Source organism: Maylandia zebra, linkage group LG7, assembly GCF_041146795.1.
Source record: "Maylandia zebra isolate NMK-2024a linkage group LG7, Mzebra_GT3a, whole genome shotgun sequence".
Classification (NCBI taxonomy): domain Eukaryota; kingdom Metazoa; phylum Chordata; class Actinopteri; order Cichliformes; family Cichlidae; genus Maylandia; species Maylandia zebra.
The window spans coordinates 18355990-18378013 of NC_135173.1; the positions used below are offsets into that span (position 1 = coordinate 18355990).

Consider the following 22024-nt stretch of genomic DNA (forward strand, 5'->3'; position numbering starts at 1 on the left):
CGCCTGTGTGTGATATTCGACGTTCCTATTGGACGGCTGGACTGTCAATCGACAACGTCCAGGGGACGCTACCGTGCTTGGCCTGTGGTGTACTGCTGTCAACATTAACGGGTGTACCAGCTACATTTAGCCGGATATAATATTCTAACGTGGTAAGACGACGTTTTTTACAATGTTCCCATCAGTTTGGGATGAGAAACCTCAAAGTTTACAGTTCTGTTTTTAAATATATTAATCCTCTCTTTATGTCGGTTTAAGCGGCCATAACAGGCAGGGTTAGGGCTCTTTTAGGTATCGTCGCCCATCCTTTGAGGTTAGCTTTAAAGCTTTACAGCAACATGACAAAAAAGTGCTTATATGCTGGCTAGCTATCGTTAATTGTTGTTTTATCTTCAGCAAATAAAGAGTAAGGGTTAATGAGTGCATCTGCTGTAGCTAACTCTCAGCCGGCTAAAAACAACCTGTGACCTTTTGCTGGCTCTCTCTAAAAGAGGTCCCTGCTCCACAAACGTGTGATTCATTAGGATGTACATCTCAAGCTGGACACAGATCCTTTTTGCATCTGTGTCAAATCTTTACTTTGCTCTCTACATTGCCTCTTTGTTAATTTCTGTTGAATTTGTGCAGGTGCCTGCAGCAAACTCTCCGGATGTCCAAGTACAAACTGTTTCTGCTGAGACATGGAGAAGGGGCCTGGAATAAAGAGAACCGATTCTGCAGCTGGGTGGACCAGAAGCTGAGTGAGAATGGGGTGAAGGAGGCCCAGGACTGTGGAAGGCTCTTGAAGGAGCAGGGATACAAGTTTGACATCGTGTTCACGTCCATACTTAGCCGCTCGATCCAGACAGCATGGCTGGTGATTGAGGCTATGGGTCAGGAATGGGTCCCTGTTGTCAAGTCCTGGAGGCTTAACGAACGACACTACGGCTCTCTGATTGGACTCAACCGGGCAGAAATGGCTCAGCAACATGGAGAGGAAAAAGTGAAGCTGTGGAGAAGGAGCTATGACATCACTCCACCCCCGATTGATGAATCCCACCCTTACTTCCATGAAATCTACAATGACCGTAGATACACCACATGTGATGTCTCGAAGGAGAAGCTTCCCCGAGCTGAGAGCCTGAAGGAGGTGTTGGACAGGCTGCTGCCATACTGGGACAGCACTGTGGTGCCAGTGATAAGGAAGGGCAAGACTGCCCTCATTTCTGCTCATGGAAACAGCTGCAGGGCCCTGCTGAAACACCTGGAAGGTATGCTACCATAACCTGCCATAAACAATGCTCGCTGAGACTTTGTCTCTGTAGGGTGAATGCATTCCTGCAATACTGTAGTTGAAATCAGCAGCTGCCTCTGAACTCTACAGTCTTCTGCTTCTGGTCATCAGAGTCAATGAATTGGAAAGGACCTATTTCACTTCCAGAATTGGAAAGTGGTCGACCTCTTGTCGAAAGGCCACTGAGTTTGTGTTACATTTGCAGTGACTATGACCTTTTATCAACCTGCTTGTACTGCCCGCTCTGTAACTTGACACATATTGGGTGTTACCGTACCTGTAGATAATTACAGGAAGCAGAGGATACATGCAGGCTGGAGCAGACTAACATTACAGCTTTGCTGAATATGATCTCATTCTCTAGCAGTGATTCAAACTAAAAGACTGCAAACTGTAATTGGTCATGGTTGTGAATTAGGGCTGTGCGATATGACCAAAATCTCATATCCCGATATAAGAATTCTATCGTCCGATAACGATATAAATCACAAAAATGTAACATTTTCTGTAAATTCTGTGAATCTCGGGCAGCTCGTCTTGCGGGAAGTGTTTCCAGCTGTGCGTCATGTAGCTGGAGTCGAGTGTTTTAACCTATGCATGAAACTATACATTTTTAGACATAAGTTGTAACGGCCGCCGTTTTCTTTGTGAGTATTTATTACACGGCGTGCTGCAGGGGAAAGCTTGTTCTAACGTTTGAGTCTAAGGTTTATTTTTTAGCACCTGGCGGCTCTTTTTTACTTCTCATCCGTAAATAATCTGCTCTTTCACGTGATTCAGTTTATTTTGAAAAGTCTCAACAGGATCTTGAGCTTTATTGTGAAAGGTTTATGTGGAACATAAACAAGCGGACACGCTATGGTGTTACCGTCGTTGTTGCTAACCACAACGCATAAAACAGGCGCTTGCCCGTCAGTAGTGTGGTTATATAAAATATAAGAGAAAGAGAAAACTTAAAGAAATTAATATAACCACTACAGTGACCATCAAAATGATGAAAAAATATTACCGTAAACAGTTTATTTTGCAACACCACGAAACAAACGATAGCGTAAAATGAAACGATAGACGTTTTTATATCGTCATCCGATATATATCGTTATATCGAACAGCCCTATTGTGAATGGCTTGTATTGGATGAATATTACTCCTCCTTTCTCCAGGTATATCAGATGAGGACATTGCCAGCGTGACTTTACCTACAGGGATACCTGTGCTGCTCGAGCTGGATGAAAACCTCAAGCCGGTGAAACCTCGACAACTGCTGGGAGACCAGGAAAAGATTCAGGCAGCCATTAAAAAGGTGGAAGACCAGGGAAAAGCCAAAACAACAACTTGAACGCATTGCAATAGTTGTAAGACGTAATATAGTTTCATTCTTGCTGCCTCTGAGCACTTTTTTTTTATTAGCTATGGCAAATGCCAAACTCAACAAACTTGAATAACTCCTTATTTAATAACAGACAACTGCAACAACAGATTGTCATTCTACTGGGACACGGAGAAGTTCAGAGATGTGTGTGTGTGTGTGTGTGTGTGTGTGTGTGTAAATGTTTTAATGTTGTGCTAAATGTTTTTGTGTAAGCACTGAGAAGACATTTGGTCTGTAGCTTGAATGCCACTGTGAATGCCAGCTGGGTAACACTTAAGGGTTTTATTTATGTATTTATTTAGTTATTAGGTTTCTTGCACTGTAACTCTACTTTACAGATTCATAGCAATGCACTGATGTGGCAAAATATTAAAATGCAAAATATATTTCCTCTCTTAAAGGTGTTTTTGTGTGACAGGGTTTCTAACCTGTGCCTTCAGTTTTTATTCGGCACCTGAAACAGGTCTTTTATTGAAAGTGGACCTGTTATGCTTTTCCTTATTTACCTTCAGGTGTGCGCTGTTACATTGATGGATGGAAAAAGCTCAGGCTTCACTTGTTTGAAATCAGTTAAACACTTGGTTTCAAACAGTTTTTTTTTCTCTGGCCTCTCTGTGATGTCATTGAGAAGGGATATTCTTTATACAGCCATCTCAGGCGGACGGCTCTAGCGCTGACTACTTGGTTTAAAGGGAGAAACACTAAAACGTCTTGTTTCATACAGTGGATGAACTGAGGTGTGGCACAAAGGCCAGCTGTGAGATAAACTGGGATTATTTTGAACTGTGAATCATGCAAAGCTACTCGTGTAGAGTCCAAAAATATGAATATGGAGCTGGAAATCAGCAGAACAGGTTCTCTTTAAGAATAAAAGCACTCCATTAAGAAATCTTACCTCAGAAAAATTACAAACCAGCCCATTCATTCCAAGAATTGGGTAATAAAGCCACTCAAATGCTGTGAAATGCTGAAATTGAATGTGGATAAGTTACTGATACCTTTTAATGGCCTACTCAATGCAGCAGAATCTGCTTTAAACAGTACATCAACTCTGACACATAACAGATTGAGTTCAAAACACTTACACTCATGGATATATTGGTATGACAACTAGCTATTTTTATTTCTTAATTACAGTCCTACATGGGCCATTTGATGTTATGTAATGAGAGAAGATGTCACTGTTTGCACATTGTCTTACAGCAGAACTATTTTACCGTTATATGTGGCTCACACTGCTTTAATGTTTTTAATATGTTGTAAATGTGTGTAATTGTTGTCTCTTTTTTTTTGTTTTTTTGTTCTCAGTTTCTTGCGTTTCGCTGCCACTGTAAGGCGTAACCGGTTTGTTAGGTCAACAGGCAAAATGGATACATTTTTAACATTTCTAGGTACTAAAGGGTAGAAACACTGATATATTTATATTTCCTGTAAGCTAGCTTAATGACCTCCCTGCTGTTCTCACCTTGCCATTTGAGAGTTGAATAAAAACTCTCAAGATGAATAAAATGGAATTCTAACTTTCCAAAAACATAAACTTATTTCTGTGTTATGTTTCATTTTCAGCTTTGTTTTTATCTGATTGCTCTTTATTATTGAAGAGAAGGGTGTTCCAGATGTTGCCCTGATATACAGTCAACTATAAATTATGTGATGGAGCAACTGAACCAAATCGGGAAAATAAACAATAATGCTTGTTTTGGAAGTGCAGACATCCTCGCAATTTGGATTCCGGTCGCCTCGAGCCCGCTGGAATCAATAAACGACTGAGTCTGTTTGGCTACCGCACATGGACTCAGAAGAGTGGTTCTTCATTTCTCAACCCTTTCTGTAATTTGGCCAAACCACTGAGGCTGAGACCGGGAGAAACCCTCTAATTGGATGGAAATGCTCCTAAATGAAATGATCAATGTGATTGTTTTTATTCCAACTTATGTGGCAGGAGCAATACATGTATTTAACTGATATGCTAATGTATGGACCACCGTGTTTATATCTATCCTTTAACAATCAGACAGGCTCATTAAGTACATCTGTCATTTAACCCAATACATCTAGAAGCCAAATACTGCACTTCAGTCAGAAAGATTTTTACACACAATAATGCAGCACTGCTAAACTGCATAGAAAAGAAAGCGCAAGTTAGAAAATTGAATCTATGTTTAATATTTTTAACCTTTATCAACCAGAGGAATCAGTTGCACTGCAATTTAAAGACATCCCTAAAGTTAACCTGTGTGCATACTCATGTCAACCCTGTGAAACTCAGTGAGTTTGCAGCTTGAGCAGGCGGAGCTGCACATTGCATGCTCTGCTTATAAACCCCTGGTCGCTCTGTGCCTGCTGATTTCCAGCCGCTTTGGTCTGCAGGCCTGGTAAGTTTAATCATAATGTGTGATGTCGCTTCACAAGGTCATTAGCGCAGGCATATAGGGATGTTGTGTTTTGTATTTAGACTGACTTGTGTGGAAAAAACTGTATAATCGGAGTGAAGTACATATTTACAGCTGCTAATGACTGTTGAATTTGCAGTGGTTTCATGTATCATTTGATGTGAGGACAAAAAGACGGGCTGGTTCAGATTTTGAAACACCCCAAAGAAGACTCTTGAAAAGATTTGTTAGGTTATATTTTATATGGATGCCTCACTTTTGTACTTCTTCTGTAGTACTAATTATTACATCTGAGCATGCCATCCTCATTCTAGATTGCTTGAAAAGAGATGAAACTGAAGAAATAGAACATAAATATAAGTGCACGACATTCATTGTTAAAGAAACTAAATGTTTAGATCTCTATGGGAGACTTTCCACACAGAGATATTAGGAGAACTTAATTGTATTCCCTCAATACAAGTTTTTAACATCCTCAAGCAGAGACAAGAGTGGGAAAGAGGTATCATGAAAACTGAAGTTGATGTGAAATATCTTTTTACACTGTGTTTATATTTTTATCTTTAATACTAGAAAGAAAATTTCATTGTTATAAAGAAAATTGATTCTACTGGATCCAAGCTGCATAGAAAAAGAACTCTAACAAGGAGTGACAGAAACAAAACAAGTCTCACAATCCCTTTTCATGAAGTAATTGTGAGCTTAATCATGTACAATTTGCTGGCGGGGACTTCTGCAAATAAGTGGTTTCAGCTGCCCATATTCTTGTTTTTCCTCCCTCCTTTCATGAAGCTTAGATACTTGCATCTTTCTGTGCAACAGAACGACAGAAGTCGAAGCCATAATTCAGTTTTAGTTTTCTGTTGCTCATATATTAAGCGGACGTCTGGCTGTGGACACACTGTTTGGTGTAGTGGACATGCCAAGTCGGCCTCCTATTCCTTAGATGGTATTGCAGATAAAGGCTGGACCACACTCGGTTGCAGCGTGCGAGTTTGTGACCGGAGGCTGATCTAGTCTGGGACTGGAAATGTGTTTGGATTTGAAGAGCATTCTCCCTCACCCATCTTGATTACAGAAATCGGGATGACTTTGTATCCTGAAAGTGAAAACAGCTGTGTATGCACAAAATGTAAAAGATATTGTTAACGCATTGGACTTCCAGTCTTTCATATCCAGTATGCACAAGTACAAGAGAACACATTCTCAGAAAGTAGAGCAATTCAGATATTTATGTTTAATGTTTAGTTGTGTATGACTTTTTCCCCCTTTTTAATTAGTACAGTCCAAACGCTATTGTCTGCATGGTGCCAACTGTGTCTGGATACAGATGGAAATACAAAATGTCTTTTGAGCGTGAACACATGGGAGCTGCTGCAGTTTGAGTTGAAAATCAGCCATTTAAAAAGTTGTGAATCAAGTTTGCCAACTGAGAAAGTGATACGGGAAAAATTCAGCTGCTGGTGTTTTAATGTGAGCACAAACGGGTCTTTGTGCCTCAGCAGTGGAGCGATTTGAAAGAAAAGCACACTGCATGGTCTCTGGTTGTACAGGTGGGGCACTCTAAATGGGAGAGGAAATGGTTTTCCACATGAGCAAATTACAAGAGGTTAAAGGGTGAACATTAGTGGCACTAATGTTAATGAAGTCATTTGTCAGCGATCAGTCTGCCATACAGGAGAAATAGCATTCCCAACACCAAGAGAAGAATGATTTGGAGTTAGGAATCATTTCAAGGGTCCTGCTTTTTCTCATGGTCTTTTTTAATAATCACCCTTCCAGTTTGGGTTTTGCCTCCCAGCACTATTTTTGGAAAGCTTATTCACGGTGATCACAATGGAAATAAGTTATTCCTGGGTTACCACTTTGTTTAGCAGCAGGTATTTTCTTGAGTAAACCACGATCTCTGTCCATGGCAGGGACATTACAACTAACACTGCCTGTGTACTTCCTTAAAAGGAGGCCAAGAGCAGGGAGTGCACGTAGCTGCATCTATTTCCATTGAGTGCCCGGCTGAGGATGAAGCGATAACTTGGCTTTGAATTAGGATTATTTATTGAATTGTGTCACCACACATATTTCATTCCAGTCAATGATCGCTCCCACTTTGCAATGTTTTATCAGCAATCAAACAACAATTTCCATCAGCTGATTATAAGCTATTATAAACCATTTGTTTAATAAAACCAATCGGTGCTGCAGAGTCAAGAGCCGAAGGGCTCGAATTTACTAAAGGCCCCTGTCGCTTTGCGCAAAGCTGACAAGATAGTTGCAAATCTTCACATCAACAGCCACAAAACAGCACAGACTCCTTTTCGGCTCTTTTTACAAATATTTTAATGAGCAACAGAAAAGGTCACCAGTACAGTATGTTGTTGCTTGTAAACTGTGTGTGATTTGTATCCTGGTGATGGACTTTTTTGAATGTGACCATGTTTGGTCATGTGGAGTAAGCAGCTGTGGCTTCTTGATTGATTGCAAACGCCTCTCTGGCAGCTGTTTATCTACATATAAATGTGTTGAAGTACTTTTTTTTATCCTTCAGTGAGAAACTTGTCTGTCTTTTTTGATTTAGTTTCTGCAGCGCATCCTATATGTGCTGTAGATATTTAGCTAATGCAGTTTTGGGCAGGTATTAAACAGTCATATGATGTCAGTTACCAACCTTACAATTAGCCAGTCAGACAGAATACAAGTCAAAGGAATCGATTAAAGAAATATTCATGTATAGTTATTCTGACCTCGTGACTGTAGGCCCACCTAAAACACAAAGACTGGAAACAATGGGAAACGGCTACTTTACAGTATCTGTCACCCTCAGAGTTAACAATCTCAGCAGTAACTGACATGTAGCTATAAAGTCTGCTGGCATGTTTCTCTAAAATGATCATAATTTAGAAGAGTAGTATGCTGGAAAAGTTTATTTTCCTTTTTTTCTTGCATCCACAGTTATTGCTGGACTCATTGCAATAGAGACAGAGCTGTGCAGTTACTAGTATCCAGCTGTGCGCCTGTCTGTGGTGAACATTTCCTGATTGAAGATGTGAAGTTTTCTCTTACATGCCAAACCAAATGTTAATCACACATTAGGAACAGTGTTAAACAGAACAGAGTCTCTGTCTCAGGCTCTTTTTGATGTCTGACTGATACATTTGGAGACACTCTGTAAAGACACCATCAGTAAGGCAGTAATCACAAAGGCCGACAATATACAAACAGCACATGGTGTTTACACAAAACTGGAGAGCCAAAGGAGAAGCATTTAGCTGATGTAATTACGGGGCTTTTAGTGAAAGGCTTATAAGACTTATTACGAGCTTCGATGGACTACTTGAGGGATTCTCGGGCTAAATCCAAGTTGGCTTTCAGAAACGAAGAAGTCAAACGTGGGCTTACTGTGAATTAACCGCTTTGGATAAGGGACACTGGCATGGGTTACTATTGTGTTTTTCCAGGACTGTTTTTATTACTTAAAATTTTATAGGTACATGTGTTCAGTCACATCTATCTGAATATGCCAGAGACCTGCAGGCTTTCTTTTAATGTACTTAGTACATTAGCACTGACTGAATATTATTGTGATGTAGACTTTATGCCATGTTTGCAAAATGTGCTTCCTCATGATCTGCAGCTGGTTGTTTGGCTTCCTTTAAAGGTGAAGTTTTGCCATTCATTGCTGCTTCAGAAAGCTCTCCAGTTATCAGGTTGAATTCCCACTATTGGTTTGGGTTTTATATATTAGAACTAGTAAGGTAGCAGCATGGCACAGTGCTGCAGGGTAGCAGAAGATTGTGCTGTCATCATTTAAAGCAATAGAGTACCTAATAATGATTTGGGGGGACTTTTTTGTGAAAAAGAAAAAACCCAAATTATGATTAGCTTAGCTTGAGATGAAGGCTGGGAAAGGTAGGAGCTGTTGTAAGTTGTAAAAAAATCGGTTAGCTACCAACACCTGTAAATGTTTAATAGACATTTCTGTTTAATTTATAGACAAATATACATGGTTTGACGCCGTTGACATTTTGGGATAAATAATAGCAGTGTAGACAGATATGACATGCGCACTGAACAGATGAATAGTGACATATAAATATATAGTTAGTGACGTGTACAGGTGATGAGAAGGGATTTTTTTGTTTAGGTGTAACCAGGCTTGCTTTAGCCTTTACCTCCAGTCTTTATGCTAAGTTAGGCTAAGTACCTGCATATTCTGACTGTCTTTGGTTTCATTGGAGTAAACGCATTCCCTCAGAAGTCACAGTTTTATTTAGCTGTAAATGTCAGAGTTTGATTTTTTTACATCTGACTTAATGCAAGCCAGTCATATAAGGCTAAATATTCATGAACAGTGTGTTTTTTGTGATTCTTTTGCTGCATGAAAGCAGTGTGCTCAAGTAGCGGGAGAAATATATTTAAATCAAAGTGCCAGTGTGATCAGTGCTTCCACATATTTTTGGGCCTTCAACCAAAATATATATAACAAAATATAGAAAAAGTTATTCCTAGAGGTAATCTGAACTATACAAATCATCTGTCTGTTATGGGGAACTCGGAGAATAATGTCTGTGCTGTTAAGTGCATGTCTCTCAGTGTAGACAAAAGCTGGGAAGAAAGGCAATCACATTAGAAAGTTTAAACATTATAAAGTCTAAAAACTCTCAAGAGATTTGAACCTTTATAAATAGAGATCTTCACTGGCATCAGCGGACCAGTGAGGCAATGTTTGCGTTAGCCCATCCAAACATTCCTGCTTCACCATTCAGACATCTCTGAGTTGTTCAGCTCAGTCAGTCCTTGCGTGATGCTCCATAGAATCCATAATTCAGACCACCTTTTATGATGCTCAGACCTCTTCTCATCCCATGAGGCTGTGAGAGAGTGATGAACAGGTTGTCACTTGTGACCCTGAGAAGGATTAAGTCAGTGAACAAGTGACAAGTGAGTCTAACAGTTAGTTCACACAGAAAAGAAAGTCATCCTCATTCACAATCCTGGCAAATAAGCTTTGGTCATTGTCAGCGTACATCAGCTGATAGCCCAACTCATACCCTGATGTGCATCCAATAGGTGAATCCTAATAAAGGGCACTTCTTTAGACAGGCCACAGTTTCTGAGAATCTCCAGTCTGCTTTGCAACCCACCTTCTCCCCTGCACTCCCTTTCATGCTGCATCTGACCGAATGACTCATTGATCTGACCAAATATCCATCATTTATTTCTTTGTATAGCACATGGTTTGCAAAACACTACAATGTACTGTAGTTGCAAACAAATACAAGGCCTTTTGCTTGATTGCTAATGTGTAGTATACAATATAATCATTGTGCATTGGTGCTGACAGAAAATAGTCCCCAACAAAAACGTGTTTTATGCTGTTTGAAGTACATTTGCTAATAACTGCACTTGCATGTGTTATTAAGAGAACATAATGTTCATTTTAGCTTTTTTTCTCCAATGCTGAATTTTAGCTTGTTCTTCCAGATTTTAGAGAAAGTCCTTGTTTAATTCTGGTCTCTATAGAGCACCGTCGATTATATGTATATATTAAGCAATCTATTAGAAAAGCATAGAATAGAATAGAATAGAATAGAATAGAATAGAATTCAACTTTATTGTCATTGCACACGTCACAAGTACATGGCAATGAAATGCAGTTTGCATCCATCCTGAAAGTACATTAGCAATAATATAGATATATTACAGAATATAGATCTATTAGAGATATGATACAATGTACACGGTATGAAGGTATGTTATGAATAAGTATGTACAGGCTATAACTGAAGTGAATGTACAAGCTATATACAGGCTATGAACAGGTTATACGTATGGTTATAAATATGAAAAGCTATAGCAGATTATAGATATACAATTGCAAGTATTAATAAACAGTTGTAAAACTATAATTATTGTATTGTACAGTATGATTGTCTATACAGCATTTACAGTAGTGCAATCAAGATCAGTAAGATATGGATAAATTATACAGTAATTATATAAAGTGCCAGTGGTTGTAAGTGGTGGTTCAGTCCAGCATCAAAACGGGGGTGTCAGTTTTTCGGTGCCAATAAATCTCTGTTCAGTTTCCCACAAGGGTAAAGTCTAAAAGAGTGCCATCCTTTTCCTGGGAAACTCAACAGATTTGGGTGTTTCAGGGAAAGGGACGCTTTTGGCTCATTTTGTTTGTAAGTCTAAATGACTGTGTATGGTACCGGTCATAGTACAAACTAAACTGTGACATGCTTATGTCCCATTATGATGCACTGCTTACTGTTGGTGGGCTCCTCTGCAGATCTGAAAATCTTGAAACAAAAATACAGCGATGAGAGTGAAGTGGCCCTCTTTAGTATAACCTTATATGACCAAGAATGAAAGTAAAGCTAGCCGGGTTAAGCTTTCTTTGAACTGCCTTATAATGTATTGTATGATTGTTTCTAAGGCTAGAAAATAGAGTTGTTTGACCTTAAGTTAAAAAGTGTGATGTAATCTCCCAGTGCTGGCTCTTGTTCTGTTTCTATTGTGAAAGACAGGAATGCCTATTTGTCATAGGTTAGAGCTTCCTAAAGATAGTTGCAGTCTTTTTGGCTCAAGACTAAACTGATTTTATTTTCTATTTTCAGTACAGGGTGCATGACTTTCAGCTGCAGTCTCACAAAAAAATTGGTATGATGTTTTCTAAATCAGCACGGCCCAGCGACCGACTAAGTGTTGCTGCTTGCACTACTAGCAGTAGGAGGGCACCTACAGTGGGGCAAAAAAGTATTTAGTCAGCCACCGATTGTGCAAGTTCCCCCACTTAAAATGATGACAGAGGTCAGTAATTTGCACCAGAGGTACACTTCAACTGTGAGAGACAGAATGTGAAAAAAAATCCATGAATTCACATGGTAGGATTTGTAAAGAATTTATTCGTAAATCAGGGTGGAAAATAAGTATTTGGTCACCTCAAACAAGGAAAATCTCTGGCTCTCACAGACCTGTAACGTCTTCTGTAAGAAGCTTTTCTGTCCCCCACTCGTTACCTGTATGAATGGCACCTGTTTGAACTCATCATCTGTATAAAAGACACCTGTCCACAGCCTCAAACAGTCAGACTCCAAACGCCGCCATGGCCAAGACCAAAGAGCTTTCGAAGGACACCAGGAAAAGTATTGTAGACCTGCACCAGACTGGGAAGAGTGAATCTACAATAGGCAAGCAGCTTGGTGTGAAAAAATCAACTGTGGGAGCAATCATCAGAAAATGGAAGACATACAAGACCACTGATAATCTCCCTCGATCTGGGGCTCCACGCAAGATCTCATCCCGTGGGGTCAAAATGATCATGAGAACGGTGAGCAAAGATCCCAGAACCACACGGGGGGACCTGGTGAATGACCTGCAGAGAGCTGGGACCAAAGTAACAAAGGTCACCATCAGTAACACACTACAACGGCAGGGAATCAAATCCCGCAGTGCCAGACGTGTTCCGCTGCTGAAGCCAGTGCATGTCCAGGCCCGTCTGAAGTTTGCCAGAGAGCACATGGATGATACAGCAGAGGATTGGGAGAATGTCATGTGGTCAGATGAAACCAAAGTAGAACTTTTTGGTATAAACTCAACTCGTCGTGTTTGGAGGAAGAAGAATACTGAGTTGCATCCCAAGAACACCATACCTACTGTGAAGCATGGGGGTGGAAACATCATGCTATGGGGCTGTTTTTCTGCCAAGGGGACAGGACGACTGATCCGTGTTAAGGACAGAATGAATGGGGCCATGTATCGTAAGATTTTGAGCCAAAACCTCCTTCCATCAGTGAGAACTTTGAAGATGAAACGAGGCTGGGTCTTCCAACATGACAATGATCCAAAACACACCGCCCGGGCAACAAAGGAGTGGCTCCGTAAGACGCATGTGAAAGTCCTGGAGTGGCCTAGCCAGTCTCCAGACCTCAACCCCATAGAAAATCTGTGGCGGGAGTTGAAAGTCCGTGTTGCTCGGCGACAGCCCCAAAACATCACTGCTCTCGAGAAGATCTGCATGGAGGAATGGGCCAAAATACCAGCTACTGTGTGTGCAAACCTGGTAAAGACCTATAGTAAACGTTTGACCTCTGTTATTGCCAACAAAGGTTATGTTTCAAAGTATTGAGTTGTATTTTTGTTATTGACCAAATACTTATTTTCCACCCTGATTTACGAATAAATTCTTTACAAATCCTACCATGTGGATTCATGGATTTTTTTTTTTCACATTCTGTCTCTCACAGTTGAAGTGTACCTCTGGTGCAAATTACTGACCTCTAGGGATGGGTATCGTTTAGGTTTTATCTGATACCGGTGCCAAATCGGTACTTTTGAAACGGTGCCGGTGCTCAAACGGTGCTCAAACCGGTGCTTAAAGAATGGAGAACACAAAATTGGTCCAAAAACCTCTCATATTCAGCTGGTTTTTTGTAAAAAGATAACAATGTGTGCCTTTTCTGCAGCTATGGGGCATATATGGTATCACTCTTAGCTGGAAGCAGTGCTTAAACAATGGAAAAAATACAAACTTTGTCCAAAAACCTCTCATGTTTAGCTGTTTCCCTCTTTTTCTTTGGTCATTTTAGCCTTTTTGGCCAGGGTGAAGGGAGTATCTGCCATCAAACAAGAAGACAGCCGCATGTAGCTATGATGATGTTTGCTAGTTTACCTTACATGCATTAATGTAATAACGTGGTTAGCCTACTCAACGTAAATTACACACAAACAACATTAAGCTACTCACGCAGAGAAGAACGGCTGCTGCTGCCATCAAATACGGCGCATTTCTCGGCTTTTAAAAAAAAAACGCTATGCGTCGCCAGGTGTTTCATCGGATTCGAGGTGTTACCTCCTTTGACAGTATCACAGTATCAGCTTAAAGCACTTGTTGCAGGCTGCTGAGTTTGCATATTTTGCTGTGAAGTACAGCCGGACTTTTGACCGCTTCGCCTTGGGCATTTTTAATCTGTAGCTCTGCATAAAAGAACGTACGTACCTGGCCCCGCCTACTATCCTCGGAAACGTAAAATGATTGGCTAGAAGTGTATCACAGCTCAGGAAAAAAAAGCACCGAAATAAAGCACCGAAATGTGCGCTGCTTTTCGGTCTGGTTACTACCGTTTATGTCAGAACCCATCCCTACTGACCTCTGTCATCATTTTAGGTGGGGGAACTTGCACAATCGGTAGCTGACTAAATACTTTTTTGCCCCACTGTAGGAGCAATTGGCTAGTTGCACAACTTCATGTTCATCCAAAGAAAGAGCAAACATTTGGAAAACTATAATTTTATTGCATGCTGAACACTGGATTTGAGCAGTCTTATTCCAATAACAAATGTGGGATCAGCAGCAGCCCATTTATAAATATATACTTTGGTTTATTCCCTAACTTTTCAATAATTTGCTGTCCTTCAGCTATTTTAACCAACCAGGGATGTGATGACAGTGGAGTAGAAGCAGGATTTCACTAGACAGGTTCCTACAGGACTGCCAGACACTCACACACACAAAAGTTCCCCCTCACACTCACATTTTCAGCCAAGAACCATCAGTTACCTTAGCATCCATGTCTGTAGTGGGAGGACACTGTGGACACAAAAACTGCTATAAATGAAGGATTTTGTGTCAGCCTAAGAAGCCATTTTATCTAAGTCTGTGCATTTAAATGAACCCTCAGTTCTTTTCTCTAAGCCAGAAAGACTAGCAATTAGTTACTGGGCACAGGCTGTATGACGTTAGTGAGCTTTGGGAAACCCTGCAGGCCAGATTACAGCTTTATTATTACTAAAATGGGGGCTTTGGTTTTCAGTTGATTGATCTAGCTGAACAGTTGATTGTAGATTATAAGCTTTGGCAACCTTTTACAAGAACTATGATTTTATCTGTGATGCTGGAAACTCTAATTACCTTTTAAATGCACAGGAATGCCCCGCCTCTGAAGTTCAAAGAAACCTGTTTGTAGATTGCGTTTCCCACTGGATCTCTTTATCTGTTTTCAATGAAACTACAATAACAGCATAGGGAAACACGAGGAGTCAAACATGTTTGAATAATTTAATGAGAGAGAAAAAATTGCACTCTTCTTCCTCTGTTTAATAACAAATGTATCTGTCCAGTACAGAGCCAGTAATTACAAATATTATTCATTATAGTAATTATTAGTTGGAAAAAAGTAATTAAAAGGCTAATGGCATTTTTTTTTCTTTGGCAACTGAAAACCAACGTCATGCCAGGCTAATTGCTGAAATATAAACCACTGCGCACTGCAAAGCTGTCCTGTGACCAGTAAGTGTGGTGCAGTGAATAGCGTTTTAGAAGCACGGAATAATTCTGTGGAAACCTTTATAAATTAAAACCGACACATCTGACATAAGCTAGATAAAGCAGACAAGGTACAGTAAGCAGAATAAGACAAAGTTTAAGTCCAAATTCAGAGATCAGGGAGGGAAAAGTGAGAGTCAGAGGGAGCGAGCAGGAGTCTGCCTGAGGAGGAGGGAGGCTGAGAAAGAAAAAGAGGAGAGCAGAGAGGCAGGCTTTGCCTTTTCTGGTAGTTGTAGTCACTGCAAAGACAAGCAGGAATTCTTTTTGCGCTGCAGAAGGACTGAGATATAAACCAGACTGTGGGAGCTGATATATGACAGGAGAGGAGTCTCTGTTGTCCGTGGACTAAACTTTCGCTATTGCTAAGGTATTGTAAACCAGCAGACAGAAGTTTTTATTGATTTTTTCATATGTTAAAAAAAAGTTTGGGTGGGCCCTTTGTCATATTGCAATGTGTGTCTGTTAATCTGGACCCTACAAGCTGCTGTTAATTGAGTTTAAACTTTTTTTTTACATGTGCATTAAAAAGTAAATGTCCATTTCATTTAACTTAGGATACTCATGCTGACATTATATTTGTGTCTTTTAGTGAGAAAGCAAGGAGAACCTTTTGGCCACCATGGATGACGACTTTGACCGCCGCATGGAGCTGAGGAGGCAAAGGAGAGAGCAGATGCGCCTTGAAGCTGAAAAGTGAGTAATCCTGTAAAACCTGCGCAAAACAACACATGCACACACACACAAAAGACACAGTCCTGAGCATGCAGACTTAAAATTACAAGTGAAACTCACAAAAAAAGGGTGAATGCACTGTGAATATCAGAACATCTTACACCACATCATCTTAAATTAAAGCCTCATTAGCATTGTTAGCATGCAAAGTATTTGTGTCGGCTCACAAAACAAACCGGATAGATTTTATATTTGATTAGCAGGGCCTACTCACCCACTCCGAAACACACACACACACACACACACACACACACACACACACACACACACACACACACACACACACACTTTTTTTTTTAGTTTTTAAACAGCAGCTGTTTCCCAGTCACATCTGTGGTGACACTTTTAAACCCTTGGGTGCAGTGAGCCATTCTGAAAACATTAAACAAGATGTTCCTCTTCTGATCGTTCTTCTGTGCCCTCCGATGATTGGTTCGTCTCATGGACACATGCTCAGTGAGCAGGCCTTTCTATATATGCATACTATATGTTGTTTGATGTATGGAAGGATGCATGATGGAGTTTTTTGTCTCCACACGGAGCAGAAGGAAGAGCCGATAATGGCCCAATGATCTCCACACTATCCTGAGCTCATTAAGGGGACCGTCATCTGTGCTGCTGTTTGGGTTTACCTTTCATTCTCTGTTGTTTCATTCAGTCTCTTTCATGTGCTCAGTAAATTAAACAATAATGTTTAAAAGATGGTGCTGATATCCACCCCAGTGGTGTAAAGTAGAAGGTTTGTACTTGCTGTGACCTCAGGTGGAGTAGAAACAAAGTGAGAGATGCTGACACTTAAAGATGTCAGAAGTGTTTAATCGCAGAGCTAATTAAACTGATGATCAAACACTGCGGTCACTGCATTTTACTCTCTGAATGGATTTGAAAAGATTATGATCACTTTAATCCTTTATGTGATCATATAATCAAGATGTCCAAACATAGCCCAGCATGTTGTGCTTTTTCCAGTCGGGTGCTGTCATATCAGATGTGCCATCAGTGCCCAAGCAACGAAGAGCATTCCTTGCAATTTTCTCACAGCCAGCCATGCCAAACCAGCCTGCCCTTCCTTTTATGCCTTCCAGTTCCTCTCCAAACGCTGCCGACACTGGAATGTTTTGACTGTCATTTTTATTCCAGTGCATAATAGCCTGCTCCGAGGGCTTCAGACTTACACTGCTTGAGCTGAGCTTTTTAGCCTCTTTCCTTCATTTCACTCAGCACCTCTGTTAGCCAAGTAGCTCCCATCATATTTCCCCTCATTTATTATGCTTCGTGTCCCTCGGGCTGGTTGTCTGGAAATGTAACTGTGACATTTTGACAGCACTCAGTCAGGAAGCTTCAAGCTTTGGCTGGGGTTCTCTCTAATTGGATTGCTTCCTCACTGATTTCTCTAGGTGATCCGTGCCACTTGGAGAAATCTTTGCCTGTGGATTTATTGGCTTTCCGCCTCATTTGGGTCTTTGTTGCTGTTTTAAAGACAGAAAGGATTCTTGCGGTTGCCTTCCACCTCTCGCAACATCTGTAAAAGATTGCCTCGCAGATTCAGGAAGAGCAGAGGGAAATAATACCCGTGTGCTATCAATGGACCATTTCAAGCTCCCTCTCTGTCTCATAAAGCCTGGTAATACTTAAAAAGATACTCCCAGGCATGTTGAAAGATTAACTGTGGAAGCATTCAAAGCTGGATGAAAGTCACTGACAGGAGATATGGGGTTGATGGAGAGGAACAGCATTGTTCTGCATCCCTATTCTGTTGCTTTTTCTCCCTTTTTCATATATTACATGTTGTAGTATTAAGTCCCAAGTGAGCCAGTCTTTTGAAGTACACGCATCTTCTTGGATGTGACATTTGCATGTGTAGCACGTGTGTTTATAATTATTTCTTATAGACTATTTTCCTCTCAGTTGTGGTATCTCAAATCTTCATCGTGTCTTTTAAAATCAGCTTTAGATGGTATGGCTTTAGCTTCTCATGTGGTCAACATAAAAATGTCACATATCACATATTTCTTTTGGAGGAAATTGTGTTTTTGATTTATGTGAAGTTTTTTAAATTTTTATCAGGAAAAACACTTGTTTTGTCACTTTAGGTTTCTTAAAAACATAAAATAAAATGTGTATGGGAAACTCCACTCTACACTAAAGCCTTACATAACATGTCATAGTGTGTCACAAGTAAAGTAGGCACAACCACGAGGTCCATGGAGCTCAAAGCATTTACAGTTAGGTCCATAATTTGTTTTCATCTGTTCATCTATACAGCGTCAAAGTGAATTTGCAGTCAGCTTTTAATACTAGTACAAATACTAGAAGAGGAAAGTACCATTGGGAACGATCCAGCATTCTCACGTAGGCAAACGTGTAGTAAAAAGACAGAGACAGGAAGTTAAACTAATAGGCATACACAAGCAAAGTGATAGGCAAAAAACAAAAAACAAAACATGAGCCGAAACTATATCACAAACTCCAAACCAAGGCATTTACAGATTCAATAAAGGACTAGATGTTACAATCTCTGATAATGCATTGCTTCAAATGAAGAAAGTCTTGAGGGATGGCTACTATGAAGAAAGGCAGCCTGAAAGCTTTACCAGCAGGACACATCATCAGTTGTGGCTTAACTTCACAGGGTGTTTCGGGCCTTTTATCACAAATTATTTAACTTCCTTGGTTAGGTTTAGGGATTAGAAATCTGATCTAGAGTATAATTTTTAAAGACAGCTCATCAATAGTGGACCTTGGATTCATTGGGTGTTTTAGCCATTAACACTAGACAGTGATATTTTAGCACAAAAGCTGCCATTAAGCCAAAGTAGCTTTCACGTGGATTGACGTGTTTTCATGGTTTAACCCAAAAAACTAAAATGCATTTTAAACAAAAGACTGTAATTCTGCACATGTGCTCTTTCAGGACAGGTAACACCAATGATGATGATGAGGAAGAGGCTCGGGAGCGAAGGAGACGCGCAAGGGAGGAGAGAAAGAAGATGAAAGACTCAGAGGAATCTGGTACGACTGAGGTGATCGACACTAACAGGTAAGATGTGTAGCCATCATCTAGAATGAGGTTAAATAAGTAACTTCCCATTAGGGGTTTTCTTAATGAAAAAAACTTTTTTTTGACGTATGAAAAATAAATTTACACACAAGTTGAATTGTTGTGTATAAAAGCAGCACATTTTATTACCTTGGCCTATTGCACAAATTAACTGTGTCACAAAAAACAAAAAAGTGTTTTTTCATTTAATTTTATTCAAATGCTTTTTTGTTCCTGCGTAAGCGTCACTGAGAGAGAGAAAAAGAAAAACGCAGCAGCTCTACAGCCTATCTAAGTGTTTGGTATTGATAAAGCCCTCCAGCCTTAATATTTGGAAAGCTCCAGCGGTTGTGAGGTTCTTGGATTGATGTTTTCGCTGGTTAGCCACAGGAGAAAATTCCACTCAGAAAGACTTGTGGGTTCATCACACTTGATCAGACCAAAACATTTGATAGCAGCCAAGATTTTGAGGTTCGACTTTGATTGAATTTAATCTTTGGTGTTTTGTTTTTGTTCTTTAATTTTTCAGCGTGACAGAGACAGAGTCCTCCACGGCCGTAAACGAAGGGGCAGATGATGATCAAGCTTTGCTGGAGCGCCTCGCCAGAAGGGAGGAACGCAGGCAAAAGAGGATGAAGGAGGCCATGGAGAGACAGAAGGAGCTCGATCCCACAATTGGCACCACCAATGGCACAGACGTCACATTGGAAGAGCAGACTTTCATCAGCATCAGCAGGCAACAAAATACAGAGGAGGAGGAGGAGGAGAAGAAGGAGGAGGAATCTGCCCAGGAGGAGGTGACGAGAACTGATACTAACTCTTGGAGGAAAGAAGAAGAAGACACAAAGGAGGACGAGAAGGTAAGATGTGTTTCAGCCTTTTTGTTTGTTTTATAAATTATAATGTATTTACTGGGGAAAAAAGTTTTTATATTGTGATTTTTTTTATTGATTAATTGATTTATTTTTGTTGTGATTGTCAGGAATCTGTTGAAGAATCAAGAACACAAACAACAGAAAATGAGGTAGAGTTTTATGTCTTTTTACCTCTTTTAGACTCATTAATCCAACTCCATAAAACTGACGGGAAGTAAATTTAATTTGTTTTTGTAGGAAGAGACTGAGGAGAAGGCTGCAGCAACAGAGGTGGACACTGAGGAGCCAGGTTTAGAAAATAAAGATGCTGAAGATGAGCCTGCGCCTGGTGTTGACAATGAAGAAGAAGAAGAAAAGAAGAGGCAAGAAGAAGAAGAAAAGCATCAAAAGGAAATGGAAGAAAAGCGGAGGATAGAAGAGGAAGAAAGACAAAAAAGGGAAATGGAGGAAAAACTCCAGAAGGAGGAGGAAGAAAAGACACTAAGGGAGGAGGAGGAAAGGAGAAAGAAGGAAGAAGAGGAAAAACAACAGAAGGAAACTGAGGAGAGGCTTAAACAAGAGGAAGAGGAAAAACAAAAACAAGAGATGGAGGAACAAATGAAAAAAGAAGAGGAGGAAAGACAGAAAAGAGAGCTGGAAGAGAGACAAAAGAAAGAAGAGGAAGAGAAGCAGAACACCGAGGTGGAAGAGAGACTGAGAAAAGAGGAAGAGGAAAGGCAAAAAAAGGAGCTGGAGGAAAAGAAGAAGAAAGAGGAAGAGGAAAAACTGAAAAGGGAAATGGAAGAAAAGAAAAAGAAAGCAGAAGAGGAAAAACGAAAGAAGGAAATGGAAGAGAAGAAGAAAAAGGAGGAAGAGGAGAAACAAAGGAAGAAAGAAGAGGAGGAGAGACGAAAAAGGGAAGTGGAAGAGAAGAAGAAAGTAGAGGAGGAAAAAAGGAAAAAGGAGGCTGAAGAGAAGAAGAAAAAAGAGGAAGAGGATAAGCGCAAAAAGAGAGAGATGGAAGAGAAGAAGAAGAAAGAGGAGGTATTGATGGTATTTGTGGGACTTTTGTGTTAATGTAACTATTTGCAAAGTAAAAAAACACTCTTTATTTATGTGGGTTTGTTCTTGCTTTGCTGTGTGATGTGGTTTTGTGGTTTGGTCACAGATCACAGTGCAGTCGCAGTGTTTTGCTGGAGGTGGTGATATCAAGGATGCTGCAGTGTCATAGCTCTTTAGCTTACATCTGCTTTGCATTCACTACCAGTACTCCACTATTGTTTGATGGCCTTTGTGTGTGTGTGTGTGTGTGTGTGTGTGTGTGTGTGTGTGTGTGTGTGTGTGTGTGTGTGTGTGTGTGTGTGTGTGTGTGTGTGTGTGACACTGGATGCTTGCTGATCTTTTCTTTCTCTCTTATTTTCACATCTTCGTGTGAAGGAGGAGAAGCCGAAGAGATTTGGGTTTAAGGAGAAGGTAAAACAATACTAGCTGTCAATATTCAATATGTGTTTATTTTTCTTTTATGGAAGAAAAACTTTTCTTTTCCCGTCTTTTTTGAAAGATTGAACCAACCAAACAGAATGGAGCTGTCATTGAAAGTAAATTAAAGAAAACAGAAAAGACATCAAGGTACATCTTGGCAAACTGTCTCCACAATGTAATGGGACCACTGCTTATAGACAGTCAATGATTTTGATCACTGTTAAGTCTAATCTGCATATTTTAACATGTGAATTAAATAAACTGTGCCTGTTTGCGAGCAGGGACAATCCGCCCTCCACTAAAGCAGAAGACCTGGAGCGACAGGAGGCTGAGCGAAAACTGCAAGAGCTGAAGCGCAGACGAAACAATGCGGAAAGTGAGGAGTTTGAGAAGATGAAGCAGAAGCAGCAGGGTGCCGAGGCAGAGCTGGAGGAGCTGAAGAGGAAGAGAGAGGAGAGGAAGAAGATCCTCGAGGAAGAGGAGAGGCAAAGGAAACAGGCGCTAGAGGAAAAGAAAGCCAAGGAGCAGGCGAGGATGTGTTATTTGACATT

The 22024-nt window shown here is 40.3% G+C and overlaps 2 protein-coding genes across 5 annotated transcripts in view; both read left to right on the top strand.

The window, feature by feature from the left end:
• The first annotated feature begins 15 nt into the window (after positions 1–15).
• bpgm (2,3-bisphosphoglycerate mutase) lies at positions 16–4186 on the top strand. The gene is made up of 3 exons (XM_004563743.3): positions 16–152; positions 628–1250; positions 2437–4186. Exons 2-3 carry the CDS (start codon positions 650–652, stop codon positions 2610–2612), a joined length of 777 nt encoding a protein of 258 aa, XP_004563800.1. The 5' UTR covers positions 16–152; positions 628–649; the 3' UTR covers positions 2613–4186.
• A 753-nt stretch (positions 4187–4939) lies between these two features.
• The window catches only part of cald1b (caldesmon 1b), a 31992-nt gene continuing 14907 nt past the window's right edge, over positions 4940–22024 (top strand). For 2 of the 4 annotated variants that reach the window (XM_076885963.1, XM_076885964.1), the window contains exons 1-9: positions 15569–15732; positions 15955–16058; positions 19012–19137; positions 19667–19997; positions 20120–20161; positions 20250–21035; positions 21429–21464; positions 21553–21620; positions 21755–22001. In XM_076885963.1, the coding sequence (XP_076742078.1) occupies positions 15985–16058; positions 19012–19137; positions 19667–19997; positions 20120–20161; positions 20250–21035; positions 21429–21464; positions 21553–21620; positions 21755–22001 (1710 nt within the window). In that variant the 5' untranslated portion in view covers positions 15569–15732; positions 15955–15984. Of the gene's footprint in view, positions 5021–15568; positions 15733–15954; positions 16059–19011; positions 19138–19666; positions 19998–20119; positions 20162–20249; positions 21036–21428; positions 21465–21552; positions 21621–21754; positions 22002–22024 lie in introns of those variants that run through there. The other 2 variants (XM_076885962.1, XM_076885961.1) reach the window with 2 other exon arrangements.

Coding starts and splice junctions, on each gene's coding strand:
- bpgm (XM_004563743.3), top strand. CDS start 650: ATGTCCAAGTACAAACTGTTTCTGCTGAGACATGGAGAAGGGGCCTGG. Junction 1,251..2,436: donor CCTGCTGAAACACCTGGAAG/GTATGCTACCAT, acceptor TCCTTTCTCCAG/GTATATCAGATGAGGACATT.